This window comes from Haliotis asinina, chromosome 8, assembly GCF_037392515.1.
Source record: "Haliotis asinina isolate JCU_RB_2024 chromosome 8, JCU_Hal_asi_v2, whole genome shotgun sequence".
Lineage (NCBI taxonomy): Eukaryota > Metazoa > Mollusca > Gastropoda > Lepetellida > Haliotidae > Haliotis > Haliotis asinina.
This window is the reverse complement of record NC_090287.1, coordinates 33321770-33345516: the sequence shown is the minus strand read 5'-3', so window position 1 is coordinate 33345516 and position 23747 is coordinate 33321770. Positions and strand designations below refer to the sequence as shown.

The 23747-nt window shown below is 37.8% G+C and overlaps 1 protein-coding gene across 2 annotated transcripts; it reads right to left on the bottom strand.

Moving 5' to 3' along the window:
• Positions 1-1685: 1685 nt before the first annotated feature.
• Positions 1686-22416, bottom strand: LOC137294148 (E3 ubiquitin-protein ligase synoviolin-like). 2 transcript variants are annotated; one of them, XM_067825127.1, is made up of 14 exons: positions 22249-22416; positions 17341-17433; positions 16762-16914; positions 16560-16608; positions 15298-15401; positions 11159-11285; positions 10754-10853; positions 10537-10602; positions 9880-10130; positions 9596-9661; positions 9105-9281; positions 8061-8238; positions 7402-7574; positions 1686-6102 (listed from the first exon to the last, which is right to left on the bottom strand). In XM_067825127.1, exons 1-14 carry the CDS (start codon positions 22375-22377, stop codon positions 5924-5926), a joined length of 1845 nt encoding a protein of 614 aa, XP_067681228.1. In that variant the 5' UTR covers positions 22378-22416; the 3' UTR covers positions 1686-5923. The 2 variants fall into 2 exon arrangements, with proteins under 2 accessions (XP_067681228.1, XP_067681229.1); XM_067825128.1 differs by having other exon boundaries at positions 5839-6102; positions 9105-9278.
• Positions 22417-23747: the final 1331 nt, after the last annotated feature.

Sequence of the window (23747 nt, the reverse complement as noted above, 5' to 3'; positions counted from 1 at the left end):
CCATCAGCAATATTACGTGCAGCTAAATAGCATCGGTCTGTAAATAATCGAGTCTGGACCAGACAGTCCAGTGATCAACAGCATGAGCATCAATATACGCAGTTGCCATACAATGACATGTGTCAACCAAGTCAGCAAAGCCTGACCGATTTCGTTAGTCGAGTCTTACCGTAGGCATGGGTTGATGAAGATTGATTCTAACCCGGATCTTCACGGGTAGGTCTTGAAGGTGAGAAGCCGCACAGAAGAGTTAGAAATAATAACACTGTATACAGTAGTAGATGAGTAATGTCATGTTTATGTGATGATCACAAGAGGTTTTATCAGTCACAGGTGACAATTACACAAGTCAGTAATCCTAAGCAAGATTAACGTGTTTGTAGTGATTGGCTTCAAGACTCTGAATGCTATATAAGTGAGTGAATTTAGTTTTACGCCGCACTCAGCACTATTCCAGCCATATGGCGGCGGTCTGTAAATAATCGAGTCTGGACCAGACAAGCCAGTGATCAACAACATGAGCATCGATGTGGGCAATTGGGAACCGATGACATATGTCAACCAAGTCAGCGAGCCTAACCACCCGATCCCGTTAGCCGCCTCTTAGGACAAGCACAGTCGCCTTTTATGACAAGCATGGGTTGCTGAAGGCCTATTCATGTCATCGGTTCCCAATTGCGCAGATCAATGGTCATGCTGATCACTGGCTTGTCTGGTCCAGACTCTATTATTTATAGACCGCTGCCATATTGCTGGAATATTGCTGAGTGCGGCTTAAACTAAACTCACTCACTCACTCCACCGCCCAAAGCCCAACCCTCTATTTCCCATATCCACCAACACCTCGGATTCAAATGATTCTACTGCAGGTTGTGGGATGATACATGGCAGTTGTGCATGCAAATTCCCTACGGAAAGATCTGTGATTTCACAGCATCTGGGGATGTGCTCCTTCACCAGTTGCCTGTTGCAGCCGGTCCCATATGTGGTTTATTTGGGTACTGTGGTGTGGTATCAAGTGTGTCGGATCTCAAGAAAACCTTCTAAAAATGGCAAGTTGGTATTCATGGGGAACTAGTCGACAGAGAGCCAGAGTCTTAAGAGACTAATGATAATTTCATTTACAAGAGGATAATAACAATACCTATATAGCTGTGAATGACACAGAAAGCTGATACCATCCTCTAAGCTGATGGTAAGAGGTATTGGTAGTTGGAGAGTCAACCCCTCTAATGCCACACACCATGGGTCTCTTGGAACTGCCAATAAAAAGGCCATCCTAAGGATGCTGTAGGAGTTGCCCATGAATAAAGACCTAACTTTGTGTTTTTTTCTGAGTAAATTTAAAACTGCCAATAAAAGGCCATCCTAGGCAGACTTTAGGAGCTGCCCAGGAATAAACACCCAACTTTGAGTATTTCTGAGAAAATTTAAAACTGCCAATAAAAGGCCATCCTAGGCAGACTTTAGGAGCTGCCCAGGAATAAAGACCTAACTTTGAGTATTTTTTGAGTAAATAAAAAAAATATTTCATCAGTGTAGTTCACTTACCATGTTAGTGAGTTCACAAGCTACATATCAATAATCATTAATATATTTCGGATTATTGACATTTTTAACCAGCAATACCCCCATTTCCATGATCTTAATGACAAACATACTGCAAAAACAACATTGTCACAAACTCTGATTAAAGATTATTTATTCACAAAAATATTCATATGTACAGTTACAAGAACGGACCGGGTACATGCCTCAAAAATGAATTTACACATAGATGAAGTGCTGAAACAGATATTTACACAATAAATATTGGCATTAACACAAACATGTAAGTGGACTGTAATGACATAGCAAGTATTTTGAAGCATTATAAACCAACTGGGGATTAACGTGTCATAAGAGAGTATACAAACTCATATTCACTGGTACTCGGGTTTCTGTTTGGATGTTTAATTTTGAGGATACAGCATGGAGCTTGGATGAAGAATCACTTGAGTCTTGAGAACAGTTTAAAAATATCCACATATGATCCATAAATTATCAATGCATTTGAACAAACCCTGAAACAATTGTAAAAAGAGCACACAATCTGAAAAATCAGACCGAATTCCATACACATCAATAGCACCGCAAAGAAGCCAACCATTATTACTGAACATATTCACAAGGCAACTTTGGTGTCACAAGTATGTGATATGGAGGTCTGCATTTGCTGAAAATTTGATTTACGGTTATCAATGAAAACAACTGAACTTAACATATACCTCTAATCAACCCCTTAACTTGTGGTATCATTGTTTAAACACAGTATGTTATCAATAGTTTTGACTAGAATCATTCTGAAATTAGTAACCTACTTTGTCATATTCGGAAAATTAATGACAATTTGACATTCTGTTCACCATTTGTTAAGGTATTACAGGCATACAGACATTAATGAACGGGTTCTGAGGTTTCGTACATACATCGTACAAGTTAATGAAAGCTATAAAATCTTTGGAGGGGACATCTACTTCTGTCATTGGCGACTGCAATAAGTATAGAATGATTGTCCAATATGAACTCAGACAGTAAGAAAAATTACACTTTCACTCGTACAGTATAAACATGACACACACTTGACTATAATATGTCAAGCTTCAGACTCATTCTTGAAGACCTTCTCTTCCAGTTTCCAACCACTGGATTCAATTGTTTTAAGTTTCTCCCTGTAGAAACCAATACCAATGAGAGAAGAAAACATCAGTAGAATATTTCACACTGAACTGAATAGTCAAAGAAATTCAGAATGAAACATCATGCCTATGGACCTGTGGCAGTATAATCTTATATGCTTTAAAAGAAAGCCCTCCCATCTAGACAGGGCCCAAACTCAGTGAACAAAAGCTTGAAAATAATTAGAAAGATAATAAACATGTACATTCTTGATTGTGAACATGGTGATTGGAAAAATATTAACTTGTTTAGATGTATTTGCCTTTTTAAGTCATGATCTTGGATGGTCTGAACTATGATAGAAATGAATGAATTTTTCTATCTGGAGAAATTGTACAATTTTCTTTGTGTGGGCCAGAGGCAGGCCACAAGTAGGCAACAAGCATCAAACTACGGTACTCAATTGCTGTTTCAGATCTGCAGTGGAATGCTTTGGAAGACCTTTTAACATCTGTTTACATTTTTGTAAAAGTGACTTTTGCATTCTTCTGTGAGTCTGAACACTGAACATATAGAGTCATTTTGTTCAAACAGTATGTTTGAGACAAGATTAACTTTTTCTCAGTAGTGTGGGTCATCTAGGACAATTAAAACAGTGACATAAAATGCTTGACTAGATTTCTATCAAATGGAATGCATGTGCTGGAGATAAATGGGTTAACTTGCTGTTTTCACATATGCATCTATATCAATAACAATACACATTAATCACACACTGTTGTCAGTGGGAAATTTATTGCCTTTGTGAAGCATCTTCTTAAAATAGTAGTATATGTCAGCAATATAGAAATATAAAATTAACAGTTGCTGTGATGTCTGAAGTCCATAACATTTATAATTCTTATCAGTTGGTGTATACAATATATCCAGAAATTACACCATAGTGAGTAAGTTGTTTCATGCTTGTTTTATCAATACTCCAGCAGTAACACCAGAAATGAGCCTCAAACATTGTACCCATGTGGGGAATCAAACCCAGGTTTTTGGCGTGACAAGCGAATGCTTTAAATACTAGGCTACCCCATCGCCCAAAATTACACCATAAATATTTCCACAAATTATGTATTATTTATTGTTCCTCCTATATGTCACGCTACCTAATGTCTGATTAGCTAGAAGTCAAATACAATATTTCCACTAAGTTCTGAAAATACTGCCATGATGTCTCTTGAACTGCTTAAATGTAGCTGCAGTGTTCACTCTAGCCTTTCTAAGATGTGGGCGCTGGATGCCTGTCCTCAGTGATGTAGGTCATTAACTAAGAAAAATAGTGGATCATGCCAAATTGCTGTAACTTTTTGCCGTACATTACTGGCTGGTAGTGCGAGTTCACTTTGAAAAAAAAGAAACCCAATATTCAACACTGACTGAAAAGCTATTAAGTCATGTTAAACTGTAAATTTAAGTTTTCATCTTGAAATTTTTGACAAACACAACTGGACTCTTCAACTATGTTCTTAATATTATCAGTTTGACAGTGACTAATACAAACTGATTACGCATTTTCAAATCTTTCTGAAAGTGTTTAAGGTATAATTTGTGCCACCCAATGTTGTAGAACTCGTACAATGGCTTGTGTTTGAGATAAAGTTGTCTTTGATGATTTAGTGACATGTATTATAACTATTCACTTGAATAAAGAAATACTCCAGAAAATAGCTGTTAAGCCGCTGAAAATCCCCCAAACCCCTGATATACACCAGGTACATCTAATGGTGGTTCACGATTCTCAGAACTATATTATTTTTAACAAAAACCTACCTAATTCGGAGTTTAGCGTCTGTTGAAATGCAAAAACAAACCGAATAAATACACCAAGATAACATGCTCACATTTGTAAAGCACCCACAAAGTATGCAAATATGACTGAATGAACACTGTTGCTGACGTTCCTTGATTCCATTTTAATTACATTCCAAAAATATCTATGAAGTTTGAATGTCACGAAAACATACATCGCTATATGTAAGATGCACCTTTCTTGGTGTTTCGTTAATCAAAATGAAACCATGATGACAACCAAGCAACTTAATTGCAACAAAACATGTAATTTTGGCAAGACTGGGATACATTAATCTGCATAGATCATCCGTTATGATTGAAGCAATTGTCTATACGGACACATTCCATTCATCCAAATAAAATAAAACCTTGTAGAAACAGTCCATTATTCAACGTGATAAGCAAGTGTCTAGATATCTAGCCATGATCGTACAAGGATACCTGTTTTAACAGAGACCCCTATCATCTCAATAGCAACTTGTTTGGGAAACTCAACTTAGTAATGAACATGATTGGACATAATACATGACAAAATAACTGCCTCTCCAAAGTGAATGATTGACACATATGTACAGCAGGGAACCAGGGCGTCCTGATCAGTACCAATACTCTTCCTTATCACATATGAATCGTGATGACCAGGCATTTATTGCCAGGAACAAAGTAACTACAGCGTAACATCATGTATACACAATCAAATGTTAATAACAATTTACTGTTAATATTGTTTGATATAATATGGGTTACTTTTTGGCAGGACTTATAAACCATTACAACATTATGTCAGATTGTGAGGTGGCTTCCTTTACTGCACTGACCACCTAGACACTATACTTCATGTGATCCTGATAGCAATCTAGAACAGAGACATGAAACCCTTGTGACAAAACCATCTTCATCAATTGTAACTTTATTTCAAGTCTACATACTGATCTACTTCATTCATACTTCCGATGTCACACCATCAAGGGTTAAACTGCCGAAATGAAACAGGGTTACAAACAATAATGATGATGATAAAGATGTTGTCATCCCTAAGAAATTCATGTCTGTGTTGAAAATTTAGACATTTGATTCTGAAACATTATCAGCAGTGAAATTATTGATTGAGAAATTCATATATGTCATTACACATCTGCTAGGAAAGGAAGATTTGTGGTAATGAAGTATAACTTAATAGGACAGCCAAACAATCCAACCCAAGCTCTGAAGCTTTGAAAGGATGACAATATCTGCTTCCTTGTATCGAGTAGAAATAGCTTGCTACTATGTAATGCATTCTGGAGACAAGACACCCATTTACTGAGTTTATCTTTGAAGATATCATGAACAAGACATCCACTGGCATAACTGTGTCTTCTTGAGACAACACTGCAACTACTAAACAAGTTTTGAGTCACACCCATTCATGTTATAAGGGATTTCAGTCCAGATCTAGGTTATCCTTATTGTTGCTCTCGTTTTGGGAAAACTTTTTTAACCTCCTCTTCCTGACCTCATGAAGCTCATCTCCATGCTCTTCTTGTGTTGGGTCCACCCACTGAGGAATATCTTCCACTGTTGGAGGTGTATAACCTATTGCACCTTCTAAATCAGAATAATCTGAAATAAACAAATCATGGATAAGAATGGACAGAGACTTCTCATAGCAGTTATCACAGATCATAGAAGAAATAGCATGAAAAAATACTGAGATGAGTAGCAATTTATTGATGAGATCAAACTTGATATTTCTTGAATTCTATTACGCTTCAATTTTACCACAAAACCAAATGTGGCAAAGACATTTTCGTTGCATGCAACAAGTGTTACACTCGCATACTGGGAGAACCTATTCATGAGTGAGTATAGTTTTATGCTACACTAAGCAGCAATCTTCAAAAATGCAACATGGCGGCAGTCTGTAAATAATCTGGTGTGGACCAGACAATCCTGTGATCAACAGCAAGAGCATCGATCTAAATGACTGGGATACGATGACATCTGAACCAGTAGCCTGTTAGACGCCTCTTACAACAAGCAAGGGTTAATGAAGATCAAGTCTAGCCTAGATCTTCATGGGTCTTATCCCTTCAAGATTTAAAGCCATTATTTGCAATCAAGTGATTCAAATATTAATTAATTTTTCAGTGTTTGTACTTGAATATGAGTGTTACATATACATTATCGAAGTGCAAAATGGACTACATTAAAGCCAGACGAGGTCAAGCTATATGTTTTTACACGAACTACAATTAGCTGTGCTGACTTGAGGGAACACAGTACTGTTTTGAACTTGTGACTAACACACTGAGTTACCATGCCTTTCTACCTCAAGGGTGATGTAACGTTAGTCAAAAGTGATAAAGCTGAACTTTCTGGGTTGGTTCAGATTTGCTGAATTTATCATAAGCAACAGTGAATAAGGCACCAAATTAGATTATATAATCATTAGTCAAGATATCTCATGGAACATTCTCCATATCCAGGCTGCATAATCACAGAATAAAATTGTGTACTTCATTTTTTTAGCAATGGTATTAGAGAAGTATCAAAGCAAGAAGGTTTTGATCTAACTTATGATTCAATCAAAGATATAATTGGGATTAACTGGGATGTGACTACCCGTCAGGAGCACATGGTTCAAACAAACAATCACATTCTTCACAGCTATCATTCATAGCCTTGTTGATAAAACAGCTATGCTAGTCGTATGTCAGTGGCCTGTAATTAATCAAGTCTGCATCAGACAATCCAGTGATTGATGATGTTGCAACTGTCCAAGTTGCGCACACAAAACCTCTTAACATCATACATCCAATCAGTAAAAGGCAAATCGGGGTGTAGTTATAATGACAGGTAATCACAAATCCTGATAACAAAACAAGCAAAGTACCTATTTGACTGCTCACAAATACCCACCGGTTTTATCTTCTTTCTTAACTTGTGTAAAATGTGCTTCTGACTTTGAAATATTGCTCTCAGACTTTACTGTAGTTTTTGGCCGTGCTCCCATTGATGGCGTCGATGTTGTGGACGAAGATGGGGCAGTGGCTGTAGGTGAGCTTACTCTTGTAGAAGAGATGCCTGGCATGCTAGAACAAAGAAATTTTGCATCATAACCTTTCACCACATCTACTAATTATCAATAAAAAATAAGCAATACTGAACATAATCCATAATGATGAAGGTAACAATTCTATACATCTTCTGCACTGACATTACAGTTTTTACACAACAGAAATTAAACTATTACCACTCACTCAAAAATCTATACTGCCAATATTTCTTGTAATTAACCAATTGTAATATTCAGGACATTATAGCACATTTGGCATTATTCCACGCCTTAGCTGAAAATGAACTTCACACATTATAGCCATATGGGGGTTCTTAAAATGAGCTTCAGACATTGTATCCATATGGGTAACTGAACTCAAATCTTTGGTGAACACATAAACCATGAGGCTACCCTACTGCCCCTTCTCTCACTGATAACTCAAGTCAATGATGTTTCACTTCATATCCCCATATTTCACTAACAGTAGTACAATACCCTGTAGATTCCATTTCCAGCTTACCTCATCTGTGAAGCCACTTGGTTATACTGGTTTATAAGAACCATAGCACCATCCAGTAGTGCCTGTATATCACGTAGCCACTGAATCCGTGCCTCCACATTCTCTCGCTCCTGGCCCTCCATCACTTTCAGCTCCTCCGTAGTCAACCCAGCCATGTTAGAGGGAGCTTGCGGGAAGCCTGTAAATACAAGTCCTTGTTTCAGTTATTCTAAAATCACAGAAGGGTTTGCAGTTCCAAATCAGACACTGAAAATACATCTTTTCCGTGAATAAAAAGATCATACTTGTCTCCTGTATTGTGAAGGAACATACTGTACACAATATGCTATAGCGATATGCAAAAAGTGAACAGTTACATGCTACATGCTACATGCCACATTGCTATAAAAAGCAAATGCTCAAAACTGCCTGTTGACTAACTTCTACAGTAACCTATGAGAAATTCTAAAAGCAACCACATAAAGTTAAAAAATTTGCATGAAATTCCTTATTTTAGGCACGGTATCTTACAGTTTCAAAAAGGAAACAATGAGTTTGACTGAGGTTGGAACAATGTTCGTTTGTCCAACTGTGTATGTTTTTACTGGTGAGTGAGTATGGTTTACACTGCTTTTAGCAATATTCCAGCAGTTTTTCACCACAGGGGATACTGAAAGAAAATGGGCTTCACACATTGTCCACATATGGTGAATCAAACCTGGGACTTCAGCGTGATGGGCAAACACTTCAACCACAAGGCTACCCCATGATTTTACTAACTGAACCGGGTCAATAGGTGTCGCCTAGTGGTTAAAGTGTTCGCTCGTTTGATTCCCCACATAGGTACAATGTGTGAAGCCCATTTTCTGGTGTCCCCGCCATGATATTGTTGAAATATTGCTAAAAGCGGCGTAAAACTAAACTCACTCACTCTTTAACTGAACTCATCCCATCAGTGTCCTGAGCTGACAAGATCTAAATTACAGCAAATATATTACTACCTCATGTCTAATACCATGAAAGACATAATCGAACTGCTAAATGAAATATCTGACAAGGTCATACCAAAGGGAGGGTAGTATGGCATCATAGGAAAGAAAGAACCATATGGTGGCATTGCACCAGGAAATGGTGATGGTGGAGAGCCTGGAGCTGTACTCGTTGCTGTAGAAGCTGTTGGCGATGTAGGTGTAGTAGGTGTTGAAGGAGTTGTACCTGTAGTGTGTGGGGCCCCTCCTGCTGCTGAGATAAAATAATGTTTTCAGCTTTTTTGCCACAAAAGGATTATATCAAACATCTGGGTCACAACAAAATGTGTCAGTTGTTGATGATAATAGAACACTATACAAAAATTGTATAATGATTGGTTTAGTATTTGGAATAGTTGCATGTTTTTTAGTAAGTTTTATGTCACCTGTCGAACATTATCACGATGCATACTTAAACACTTATCATTTTACAATACTTTCCTCTTAAAAAGAAAGAAACTTAAAACTGCGACATAAATACTTATAATCTGAAATGCGAAAAGAATGAAGTGTGTCTGTGTTGCATACCTTGTGGCTGTTGGGCCGGAAGTTGTGGAGGGGGCCAAAAAGGCATCCCTTGAAACATGGCTTGAACTGTAAGAGAACACACAACAAAGGTAGAAAACAATCCAATGCAGCAGCTGAAAAAACAACAAATTAATAGATAAATAAAAGACATTAAAATAAATACAAAAAGATTTTCTGAAACCAGTCACATCGAAATATTTTACATTCCAGTAGCCATTATGATATCTTAAACGTTGAGAGCTGGGAAGTAGATAGTGGCTTTATACTATCTGTACTATATTTACAGTTCTGCATCTGGACATCCTGCTGGGGTTGAGCTGGCCTGGCTGCAGGAGTTGGCTGTGGACGAGGCATGCGCAAAACGTCCATCCTGCAGGTTGGGCAGGTTTGCTGTCGCTGGAACCAGGATCTCAGACAGTTCGTGTGGAAGATGTGATTACAAGGCAGCTTTTTGGATGATGTAACCATCTCTTCTCGACAAATAATGCACACGTTGTCCCCAGCTTCTAGTTCCTCCGGAGTTGCATCTGGGTACCTTTCAAAAACAGAACATTCAATAATATCACCAAAATCTTTAATGCTTTTTCTATAATCATTTACATGAAGTTAATGAAACAGTCCATGCAAAAAACATATGACAAAGTCAAAAATACATTTTAAATTTATTTGTGCCTAGTGGGCAACCCATGAACTGAATATGGGTTACAATTATTCTTGCAGCAACTCAAGAAGTAGGCATGGCTTTACAAAGTTTGAGTAATATCACAGCTGCGAACAACATAATTCAGCTACAGTGTGATGACGATATGCTTTAACATGGTACCAACTGCCCATTACACCGTAGGCACACTGAGGTAAGTTAGAAGCTATAAAAAGGTACACGTAACAATAAACATGTCCTTTAAAACATTTGTATCATGCAAGCAGAAGTTAGCACTCACAATGTGTTCATATTTCTTATGGCTCTCCGTGACATTATCACATCATGAAGTGCCTTCTTGAAAGACCTGAAACGAAAACAAAGTACATTAGGAAAACACAGAAAACTATAAACATTTCTGAGAGCAAAAATACAGATTTGTATAATTACAAAAAATAATTACCACTTTAATGCCTTTATGAATGAAAAGCTCACAAGGTGTTGGAGGAAGTACCTACCTGAGTGAAAGGTACATCGGTCTGATAGCAAATAACGGGAAGGTGTGCACCTTAATCATGATTGCCATAAACACTATATACAGCATGACTCGAATGAATCCTGAAACACAAATAAGATTTATCAAAGCATGAAAATAATTCCAAATCAAGGATGGCAACAGAGTTGTTACTATCACCCTTAATGAGGCACATGAAAATTTTGTTGGCTTATACAGTGGCAGTGAAATATGTTAAGTAAATGCTGATAAACCAAAACTGTAAACTTAGGCAGCTACGGACATTTTGTGTAATCATGACAGTAACTGATTTGATGGTTGACAAATTTAAGAGCAGAAATAATTTTGTGTTGGTTAGCAATCTAGGTCTAATACCTGTTTAATTGCTCAGCCCTAAATTTGTACGTACCCATGACAAGCTCTGTATATAGGAGATACACAGCTTTGTTCTCCCAAGGGTTCTCACTCTGTAGATCTACTGTGTGCAGTACATATTTCATGAAGGTCATCAACACCACTGTCAGTAGGATTGCATACTGAAACAAATCAGATATAACACTGGGTCAACTCAAAACTCCAACATCAAATTCTTCATTGCTGTTTTAGAAACAAGAGGGAAAATGTGGATTAATCCAGAAATTCTGATGTCATGCTTCTCAGCAGAATTATACTAATGAAAGGTTAAAATATTCACTGCTCCTTAAATTGTAGTTTAAACTGCAATATTGCAGTAATTTTACACCACAATACTGTCGTGATATAGTGCCTATCTGCTAATAATCAAACCGGGAACAGACAATCCAGTATTTGACATTATCAGCATCTGTCTATACCTGATCAACTAGACGCCTCAACGACAAGCACTGGACTCCAATATCAATTCACCTGGATCTTCTTGAGATTCTCAAACATGTATTATTTACGGCTTGAGACAGACTAAATCAATGAAACTGGCATAGAAATACAGACCTCTGTTTAATTTTAAAACTAAGTGACACATTTGATGACTACTGCCTAGGCAAAATAACAAATCCATCTAGAATTTGCAATAACATCTCCTCAGGAAATATAAGGCCATAAAAAATGTAATTTTCTGAATAAAATTGGTATCTTATACTCATCCTGATGCATGCTTATTTTGCTTATCTCCTCCCTCCACGCAAAGATAGTGGAACACTCGAAATCCCTTGAAGTTCCCCTCTAATTGAGGCAGATGTACAATACACTCACTCACTGGGAGCCTCAATTTCCGCCAACATAGTCACATGACTTGCCATGCTTGCCACTCTCTCTGAATCTTGCCCGATACAAGAACTGCAGTGAATTCAGCATGACGCCATGAGTCAGGATAAGTATAAAATATCAATTTCATTAAGAAAATTACATAATTTTCCACATCCTGACTCATGCTTATGCTAACAGAATCCAACAGAAATGGCAGTGGGTCAGGCTACACTGGATTCTATTGACTGCCATTTAAGCACATCCAGTACTTTCCCCCTTTTGGGAACTAGAATGGCGATAGTTCACTTCTTTTCTTCCAATATTCATATGTGTGAGTGGGGGGATCACCTCCAGTCAAACTTGTCTTCTCTTGAAGTATTCGTTGACTGCAAAGTGATGATACATAGATCAGCTAGTATCCTGCTAGTGTCTAATGCAACTGTATGTGAAGATTTCCAAACAAGACCAGTTGCAACCCTTCATGTACAAGTATCTTCATCACAAGGACAGCGTCATAATCACTCATGTTAGCCTGTTCAAGACGAGCATGTGAACTCTCAACCATTATACTACATAGAGTGTCTTGGTCTGTATCATAGTGGGATCTTGTAGCTGTCTTGTCTGATGCTCATGACGTAATTGTTGTTGAGATGTCCCCAATTCCTACAGTAGCCACGTAGACGTCTACCCACTCATGAAGGTTGAATGGGAAAAGGAAGGCTCAGGACATTCCAAACCTAATCTTAAACGCTTTCCTCCATTAGCACACCTGGCAGGGTGTCCTGTTCCATTGGAATGCCTGCCTCCATTTGAGCAACAAAAAGAGCTGATCCTGATTTGTAGCATCTATTGTGAGTCTCAATGAGGAGCTTGTATAATTCGCTTACTTTGGGTGCTTTCATAAAGGGCTCCATATGATGAAGTGGGAATCAACGAACACTGATGTGTTTTTACTGATACATAGTTGCCGTCTGAAAAGCTGCAGACAAAGTTTCCAGGATGGCAGGTATCGATGCAACTGGTGGAAATGTCAAAGTGTCGATGTCCTTGTTAACCATCATGTAGGTATGAGCCTCACTGGAGTTCTTCAATGGGGAGACTAAGTCCAAACTGTTCGTGATCCACAATGTAATCTCTGAGTCTCAGAAGAGGGCTTCCTCTGGTGAAGGAGACTGACGATGTCCATCTCCGTCCTTCCGAGAGTGCATATGTGAGTAGGAAACGATGTCCATGAGTGTCGTCGTGATCCACATGAGTGCCTTCGCTCTTTCCTTTAATGAGTCTGTACCTGTTGAAGATGGGGGATGTAGACAGTGAATGCTTGTAGCTGTAGCAGGATCTATGAGTGCAAGCACTTGACAAGTCAATGGAAGGACTATCATCCATACTGTGACGTGAGGATACAGCTGATGGGAATGATTTCCATGAAAGAGAGCATGCGAGCAAAGAGAGATGCGTCTTCTTCCTCCAAAGGACCTGTTGCCAATGAACCGTAACGCAAGGCGACTGTAGCTGTAGCTGCTGACTGGCGTTTACGTTCCTCTTCAAAATGGTGATCCATCAACTTCTTCATATGAGGGGTGAATTGTTGCATGAAGAGGCCAGTGTCCAGTGATTGCAGTGCAAGCAACAATGGTTGGTTCACAGAAGCATCTGACGTGTTGAGTGTAAACGTTGTAGATGTCGATGTAGATAGCAGACACTCTGATGGATGCAGTGTAGTAGATTACATAGTTGATCTAGCAGACGCTGCTCGATGAATGGTGTGCTGACGATCTATACCTCGTGAAGTAGTAGTGGAGGCTCTTTGTAGATGTAGAGGGACAATCTCATCACTGAAAGACTTCAGAGTCATTGTGGAGTGTTGTTTCAACACAGGTCAAGCAGTTGAAAACTTAGTCTTCAATGAAGACAACTTCAACTTCTTAGGTTGAGATGATCCCGATTCTGATGACGTTCTGAGATCTAGATGAAGATTCACTGGTATCTCAACCATATCCACGGGGTACGTCTAACTGAAAACTAAAATGATGAATGTCAACTGTTAACAATATGTGGTTACTAGACACAAAATCAACCGATTTAGACATGATTAGCAAGAGCCTACGTTGTTTGTCCCTTGCAGCCTTTGAACAGAATATAAATATAATGCAACTTCTGAATCACATAAATTCTTGCAAAGTTCACAGTAAATGGTTGAAGAACAAATGGGTTTGCATGAAGGACATACTACATGCAGATCAAACGTCCATAACCGTAATTTACACTGTGAACCATCCCCGATATCTCCAAGGCATACGTTGCGATAAGTCTCCACTATACCCTGGATGCACTCTACGGCTAAGCCTGATAAATTTATTACCTCCTTGGCTGACTTTTTATCCAATCAGGTGTATATGCTGGGAAGTTGAACAAGCCAACCACAACACACTTTAGCTTTTTAAATTATCTAACCGATTAAACTTGGCAAAACAAACCATGCAGAGGTTCTCTGAAAGAGGCAGAATGAGTTCTTGCATAAAAGCTTTTTTTTAAAATTTTTGGAACCTATCAATGTGTCTGTATGATTTCTCCTAAATCTGTGTTACACTGTGAACAAACCTTCGCAGTTGCAACCGCTATCTTTATTGACACCGGCAAGTTCAGTTGTAACGTCAGCTTTGCTGATTGGCTGATTGTGAGGATGCGAGCCAGTAAAGGGAGGTAATACAATTTTCGGACCGTAGATGCATCCAGGGTATAGTGGAGACTTATCGGAACGTATACCCTGGAGATACCGAGGATGATGGTGAACATGATTTCATCAACTCAGATTATGTCTAAGTCCAAAAACAGAATACGACCTAATTTAGATTATAGGACTGAAATTAAAGTAAAAACTAATAGCTGTATTGGGACTCAAAGTGCTTCCAACTGTCCTTGTCAGGTGAAGAAGGAGAGAGTGACAAGCATGGCAGGTCATGTGACCGTGTTATCGGAAAAGGGAGGCTCCCGACCGGTGAGTCTATTGTATGTCTGCTTCATTTAGAAGGAAACTTCAAGGAATCTCAAGCATTCCACTATCTTCGCATAGAGGGAGGAATTCAACGTGATAAGCATGAGTCAGGATAAGCAAAAATTCATTTCATCACCCCTAACCAAGTATGTAAACATAATGGACAAATGGTAAGATAGGCGAACAGCACCCATTCTTTTATCAGTTGTTGAATTCGCAGCATGGAACAATGAAATGCTTTTTGAGATAAAACTCAAATGAATACTTGTTACTGATCCAGGTACAGATAAGTCCAACAGCTATTAATATTATGAGGCATGCCGACATACCTCAAATCCAAAAACCAACTGCACAGATGCTCCCTTCAATAAGGTGCTGTAGTAAGCATGATTTATGAAATAAACATCCAAAACACCAAGAAATGACAAAAGCGCTGAAACAAAAAAATGCACACGTTATTGACACTTCCATCAAAGTTTCACCAATATCTAGCAAATGTTTAAGCCATTCAAAATTACATTATAAAATCATGAAAATCACGTATTTCGAGACCTGTTCACACAAAAATAAATCATCAGCATACAGTAGCATACATTAATAAAATTTCCCCAAACTTGTATTAAAAATCTTTTTATTGATGCATGTAGTAACATCTATGGTAAGTGATGCCTCACATTCTACAGACAATGAGATCAACTGAGATGCACTGATTAAAACGGGCTACTTCTTTCATCCCTGCACTGAGCGCAGTGTTGAAATACAATGTTAATATTCTCGTTAGTACAATAATCTTAATCATGTTAATGGATGATGGTCCAAAATCTTTTGAAATTGCTGCCAAAATGGTGAGGTGAAATAGGACGTCGCACTTAAGAATATGACAACATGAATGGGTGTGAATGTGTGGCTGCTTGTACAAGCCCAAACTTAACCTGATAATATAGTGCTAGCTCAATCACAGTGTTCACGAATAGCGTCTGACCCTCTGACAAATCTGGCAGATTTGCCAATGGTCAGACAGAAGTCCCCAACCTGCTGGACCCAGTGTCTGACTGAATATATCACAATGACTTTGTCTGAAGTTATTCGTGGCATATGAGAGTGTTTATATATTTATGTTTATAATGTTTGTCATTATATAATGTTAATCATTTCAGTGCCAGTAATGAGAAATGATAAATCTGAAATGTGTGTTTGATTTTATTCTGTAGGTCCTGTGAATTTTCAGTGGGTCAGACAGACATCTGAAACTTACAGGACCCAATGTCCTGTTACTTTGAAACACCATTCGTGAACACTGCAATCAGATATCATACCACAGTTTAGTATGAACACCCCACTCAGACACATAATACTAACTCCGAGCCTACCAGTCCTTATACCCATTAATGCCAAGCATCAGGCAGCACCAAAACATCTATATTTAAACGTTTTCAAGTATGCCATCGCCAGGATTGAACCCATGGACTTCCACTCTATGGGCAGACACTCTAACCACTACATAACAGAGGCAGTGATACCAAAATGGTCTGACTGACAAAACTTATTTGGCACAGAGAGTAACATCTGTGACATCATGATTGATACTTACATAATACTCGACAGTGAAACAATAAAGATATTACAGGGCTCCTTTCCATCTGAAAAGGAAGATATTGCAATAAAGTCATATGTACAGCAAACATAAGTCATTTCATAAAAGTAAACAAAATTTACAAATTAATATTATTATTGATAACATAATTAATTTACACTTTGTTACATTGTTTGCATCAACAATTTCTATGACTTACATAATCAACCCTATCCTCTGCCAGCCAATGGAAGCACTTTAGAAACAAGAGTAAGGTAAACATGGCCACAAAACGTGGACTGAAGTCATCCCTGAACACTGTAAAGGCCAGGCAAGTTTCTGTAACAGCATACCAGGACCTCTCTATGAGATGCTGTAACATTAGAATGACAGTATTGACACAGTGTACACATATGCACTAACATTAGAACTCAGAAAAGAAGCTATTTCACAAACTCTCCTAAGACACATTAGAGGAACACGATCTTTAAAACATGTTAATCATGTTAATGAAATCAAGGGAATAGTTCTATTTTCATAAAAAGAAATCTAAATTTGCAAAATATGCAAAATTATTGTTGATTTATTTTAGCAATTTGAAATCAAATTCTTAGTTTAGAGTCTGTACTGGATCAATATATAGACATTCATATCACTCATTGTTTACCCTTATTGTCTACTTGACACATCAACATTTTCCAATGACACCTTTTCGGTATATTTCCACACAAAAAAAACTGCATTATAAGCATATTTTCAGTAACACAATGAGTTTGAAAATGGAAACATATATAAATACCTCCATTTCTGCTGCTCTTAGCTGACCGAAAAATATCTTTCTCATGAGTTTGCCCATGAGTATTACGAATACAAAAGCCTGAATGTAGAGCACCTGTAAATCAACAAAACACATGAACAATATACATGTACATAATATACGGTTCTAAATGAGATGACACATGAATAATTCAAAATAGGATGACTTTTGAAGTGAGCGAGTGATTGAGTGAGTCCGTGAGCATAGTTTTAAACGTTTATGAAGCTTTAGCAATTTTCCAACAATATCACAGAGTTTCACATGAAATGAACTTAAAATTTTGTACCTTTGTGGGGAAATGACCCACTTCTTCAGCATAATGAAATAATGCTTTAGCATTAACTTTGAAAGTTAACCATTGATGGTGGACATATTCTATTTTGACATAAAAAATAATTTTCAAACCGAAGCGAAGAATGTATGTTGCCAACCTTTGCTTGCTTCGCTCGCATGTAAGAAGACTGGTCATTTTCTCTATGCTGCGCAACCCATTTGCGCTACAGTCTGCCTGTGATCTAAGCAATCCAACTGCCCCAAAGGTCATTGGAGGCCTTACTACCATATTCAAAAGTAACACTCCCTTAAATCAAAGTAAGTATCTGATTAGAAAGATTTAGGCTAATGCCAAGACCTCATGACTTCCATTCCTTAAACTCATGAAGAACTTGTGAAGTACTGTTTTCTCTTAATAGTCCATGTCCATCAATAGTTAAAACTGAATAAGCAGGGCTAGAATTAAGAGATACTAACCTGCCTGCACTAGGTGCAACCTAAAATAAAAACCTATTTGCACCAGCAAAAATCCAGTTGAACTCCTTTTACTACAATGACAGAAAATGCTACTGAATGATTTAGATATTTTATTCAAACGTTTACCAACTCAAAAGTTTGACTTGTGCCTGGTGCAAGTTTGACCACTAACTAGGTTGCACTTAGTCACATTGGGTAGCACCAGTGCAAGTAAAAAAGTGCTCAATCGAGGCTTGAAAAGGCATAATGACAGCTGTTGTCCTCCAGTTAAAAGTGCAATATCATGGTAGGGGTACACATAAAAGTACACTGAAGAACATAAAATATCAATTTTCTACTTTTATTGACATTACAGTGAGTACTTGAAAGTGCCATTAACATTAGTTTAACGTGCTCAGCCAGTCTAAGTAAACTTATCCCCAGTACTTTTCGGTACACTCCACCACTGAGTCTAACAAAACCTTATGGGAGGTCGCGTCAGGTAACCTTTGAGATTGACCAATCAGAACACAGCTTACCAAATTGCGAAAGTGCACATTCGCACATCCCTTATGAATTTTTTTATCTTGAAAAGGTTCGCACCCGAACGATTCCGAATGCTATTCAGCGTACGATCGCTTCCGGGTGATGCACACGGCGTACGTACCGCCATGACAACGGTGAGTAAACAGTCGCTGAAAATAGTGTTTTTGACAATATTCAGTGATGTTATCTTGCGGAAATATTAGCTAATGGTAACCATGTCAACAGAAACCCCAAAGCGTATATATTGCAGGTCAAATAACTGTGTTATATGCAAATTTTTGTTTGTGGAGAGATCTGTGTCGGTGACCTGAATATTTTGAAAGTCCCTCCGATCCCTAAATAGTAGTCGTTGTCTGATTGGTTAAATCTATTTAACCGTCTTGCATTTGACTGGACTGTCATTGATTGCTCAAAGGTTACCTGACGCGACCTTCTACTAGGTTTTGTTAGACTCAGTGGTGTAGTGTAACGAAATACACTGAGACAAAGTTTACTTAGACAGCATGCTTAGCACAATTAAGCTGTTCATTTATTTCAGTTACTTTACCTATCAGGACAGTGAATATGTTAATTGTTAACATCACATCTTAACTACAAAATACTTTCATGAATCCTCACCTAACAGCAGATATTTTCAAGGTATCATGATTGTCATTAAAAAGACATGACAAGTATCTATATTCACTAATGTATCCGCACAGAATATAGCAACAATGTTAGTCTGAGGTTCAAAATCAGCCAGACGGATACAGATCCCAGGGGTTCAATATTTGTTTTTAAAAGCCACTTGCCACAGGGCAAGAAAGTAACTTGTCCTCAATAATTTTCCACTTGCCCTGATTTTTATGTCATAATCATGATGACAACATAATGAAAGAATAAATCAACAGGGTATTTGGTGTTAATGTTTACTGGACTATTTATTGAAAAGTGATAAACAACCAAGCAAATAACCATACTTTATCATGATTGTTTAATCAAAGTTTAATGACTTCATTTTGAGAAGATATGAAATGAAATCCAAGTTATTTGCAGTTTGAAACTGTAAGATACCATTATTTGATTGCCCAAAATGAAAACTGACTTGTGCCAGGCATTGGGCGATGGGATTTTTTAACCCCTGTAGATCCCATCTGATTCTTCAACCAAATGCCATATTTTGTTAAAACAGCAGTATGGAATAATGTAAATTTTATGATAAATTGATATTTCATTTCTATACTTATCCTGACTCATGAGATGAGACCTATTATGCTACATTTCTATCAAGCCTTCAAGAAGAACATCACTCGCTGGTAGATCTGAATACAAGGGGACATGTGCCATATCAGTGGAGGTATATTTCAATACAGCTGTATCAACTATTGCCATAACATCATGACAGCCTACTGATACCATGAATACAGAGACAATGTGGGCTTGCCAAATGTAAAAAGTGCCATCAAATGACCTACGATATGAGGTCATTTAAGGGATATGTCCAGCTGTCTGTCACACAAACATTAACATGGCCCTTTGTGTTTTGCTGCAATATTCTTTTCTTTCATTGGAGAAGAAATTGGTTTGTACGCAGTAGGATTGCATTGCAATGAAGCTGCTGTGAGACAAATACAATACATCATTTTACACATCAGGAATACAAAAAAATTCCACATTACCATAACACATCACCAGCTGACACTTTACTCTTCACATTCAGTCAAATGATACCAAAATAAATTATCTGATATATTTTTATCATATTGACTGTAAACTAAAAATGCTTTATGGTTCAACTTCTCTATCATACACGGTCACAACATTTCAAGACAGTTCCTAGTCTCTTCTTCAGGTGAAGTGAGGGTAAAACTAAAGGGACGTAGTATATATACACATAACAGCAGACAGATAACAAGATATACAGGTTTCTATTAATTGATGTACAGGCTTTGATTAATGTACAGGCTTCAATTTATGTACAGGTTTCAACTGATTGGTGTGCAGGCTTGTATTGATTAAGTAAAGATGTTTGGATAAAGGTTAGTCACTGAGGATAAGGTGGTTCCATGCATTGGGTAGGTAAACACCACCGTCTCTGTTGATTGAGGTCTTGTTTCGCTTGATTGCAATGGCTTCTTGAAGCTTCCGTTTTTTTAAGTCATTGGCGTTCCTAACTAATGTCCTGGTGTTGTCCCAAACAATCTTGTGATTGGGGTTGTGCATGATGTGTTCACATACAGCAGACTTCTGATCCAAATTTTGAACTAATGTTTTGTGTTCTTTTAACCTGACAGCCAGTGGTAATTAAGAAGTTGAACCATAAAGCATTTTTAGTTTCATTCCACCAACTTCTAAATGCCATTGAAACAACTCATATTGACTGTGTTGACCACATAACAGTCACAAACAGAAATATATAGGAGTGTTGGTTAAAATAAGCACACTGTCTGAAAAAACAGTCAATGTATTATTCGAAATTATTGAGCACAAGACACAGAAACAAAAAGCACCACTTTTTAACATATTTTGGTAGATACAGGCAGGCTCCCAAACTTCCAAACTATCAATATGGAGAACTAGGGACACAATCCTTCTTTGAATTCAACATTACTCTGGCAAACTGTTTGGGCATTTTGAGTGGATGAATTGGGTTCTAGCAATATTAAAGCAACATTATGGAAGAGGCTACCCCACCATATACCTTGGCACGTTGACATATTGGGATATGGTCACCTGTACACAGACATACTCCATAAATCAATTATTTCAAGGTAAAGACAACATGTGTTTGTTATTAGTCCTATACTGATTGTCTGTAGTCTGAACATAAGGTGAATGTTGTCTTTATGAGTCGGCAAATATTATGATAATATTAAACATATCCTATATTCATGATAATTTTGTAAGCAACTGAGCTTCAGGTAATGTTTAAATGATTTCTTGAAACTATGACCAAACATATTGAGTGACATGGGTTTCACCAAAGACATACATTTGTCTTTGGTTTCACATACTGAATATGCTTCAAACCTTGTCAGCTACCCGTAATGTGTGCTGAGCAAACACTTTCTAGCACTGGACCACAATCACATCCCTGAAACTACCAGAGGTGCTTGAAAATGAGACAAGGGGGCACACATGATGCAAAATGAAGAATCATATTGGTTATCAACGTTCATATTTTGATACCTCTCCCAAAACCAAATCCCCATATTAAGCTGATGTTATTTCGAATCAATGAACAATTTCTTTCATACTCTTTGTTGACATTGTGAAATTCAGTTTACAGATCACATAATATACCCGAATAACTTGACTGTGATGGATCAAAATGGTTTAGAATAATACAACATGGGGTGAAGAGACATATTTATGTTATGAAATCTGACATCGAAAACATTCGGATTTTGGTTTTCGAGTCTTCTTGTCATATTTACCAGGAATTGCACTCTGGTGTTCATATGGACCAAATTAAGGACGTTTTAAATGAATCTCAAAATCGACTATGAACTACAGCGATCATGCTGGTGTCACATTTCACATATTGTACCGGCAAGTGAGCAGACGATCATTCTGCCCGGTAAGACTGCGTGTCAATGCCAAGGTGAAGTTTACATTTGGGTACGAGAAACTCACCGCCATACTCGGATTCGACTTGGTAATATACACCACGGATGGATAAAACTGTTTCTTTTGATAGTATGCATTTCCTACAACGAAACCAGTTAGAACAAAACTGGCCACTGTTAATACAAGGGACCGCATCTTGCAGTTACGACTGATTGTGTTCCTGTATCCGAGCTTTTGACGTCACCAACATGGCGGTGATTTGGGTCGATTAGTAGGCCAATGTGCTAAAAATAGCACTTGCTATTCGTGGCCTAACATCATTGGATTGCAGAGAAATACTAGCACTTACGGTTTTTAGTTAGTAGTCTAACGCGTGGAGATATATATTACATCATGCTTCCCAGCATAGTCATGAATTATATTTTCATACTTTTTTTAATGAATTCACACCTTTGCTTACAAACTGAAAAATAAACTTCTTGGGGAGGGGGAGGGAATACAGGATCGATTTCCAATATATGGGTACAATATAATATGCGTTAAGCCCATTTCTGGTGTCCCCCGTCATAACACATGTATTGCCAAAAGAGGCATAAATCTAAACCTACCGGCACTCATTCCTCACTCACTCGAGCGCTCACGATAGGTGAGTCGCAAAGTAGTTAAAATATATATTTTAATTAGGTTTCACAAATTTGTATATTCAACCAGATGGAACGCGCAAAATAATTAGCATACATTTGAATGCACCTTTTTGTCGATTGTCGACATTAATGCAGACACGACTTTATCATGTGTGTTGACGGTTCATGCATCTTAATTGTGACGTGTGGTTTACATCTGTGAATACCTAATGGTCAGGTTGACCCACCGTCTATCCTTTGACAACGCGATAAACAGGTAATGCATAGTCAGCTGCTGACATTCATTCCACAGGTAGCCACTGTGACGTCATCGGTATTTTGTGGTTACCTGATGACATTCTTGCACATACATTATAATGTTCATCTCATACGGTTGACCTTCTCTTCTGGCATATCATGAGTAAAATGACAGATACAGTATGGTTCAAAATTATTGAGAATAGCTATAGCATTTCATATTATTAAACGAGAACAAATCAGATAAAATTGAATGTATTGTGAAAGTGAACTGACCTTTTCATGTTGTGTAGGTAACAATTTAATACTTTGTCAAGTCTCCTTGAGCTTCACGGCACACTCTAAGACGGGTAGGCATACTTCCTATCAGAGAGGTTAGTGTCTCGTGAGTTATGCTGTCCCAGTATCGGACCACTTCTCTCTTCATGTCTTCAATTTTTGTCAACCCCTTTTGATTCACACATTCCTTCATCATCCCCCAAATATTCTCAATGGGATTTAAGTCAGGACTATATGCAGGAAATGGTAATGCAGTCACATTTTTCTCCTGAAACCACTGCTTGGCATGTTTTGCGGTGTGTTTAGGATCATTATCTTGCTGCAAAATCCAGTCATTTCAATAAAACACATGTGCACTTGGAAGGAGAAAATTATCTAATATGTTAGTGTAGCGTTGACTTGTCA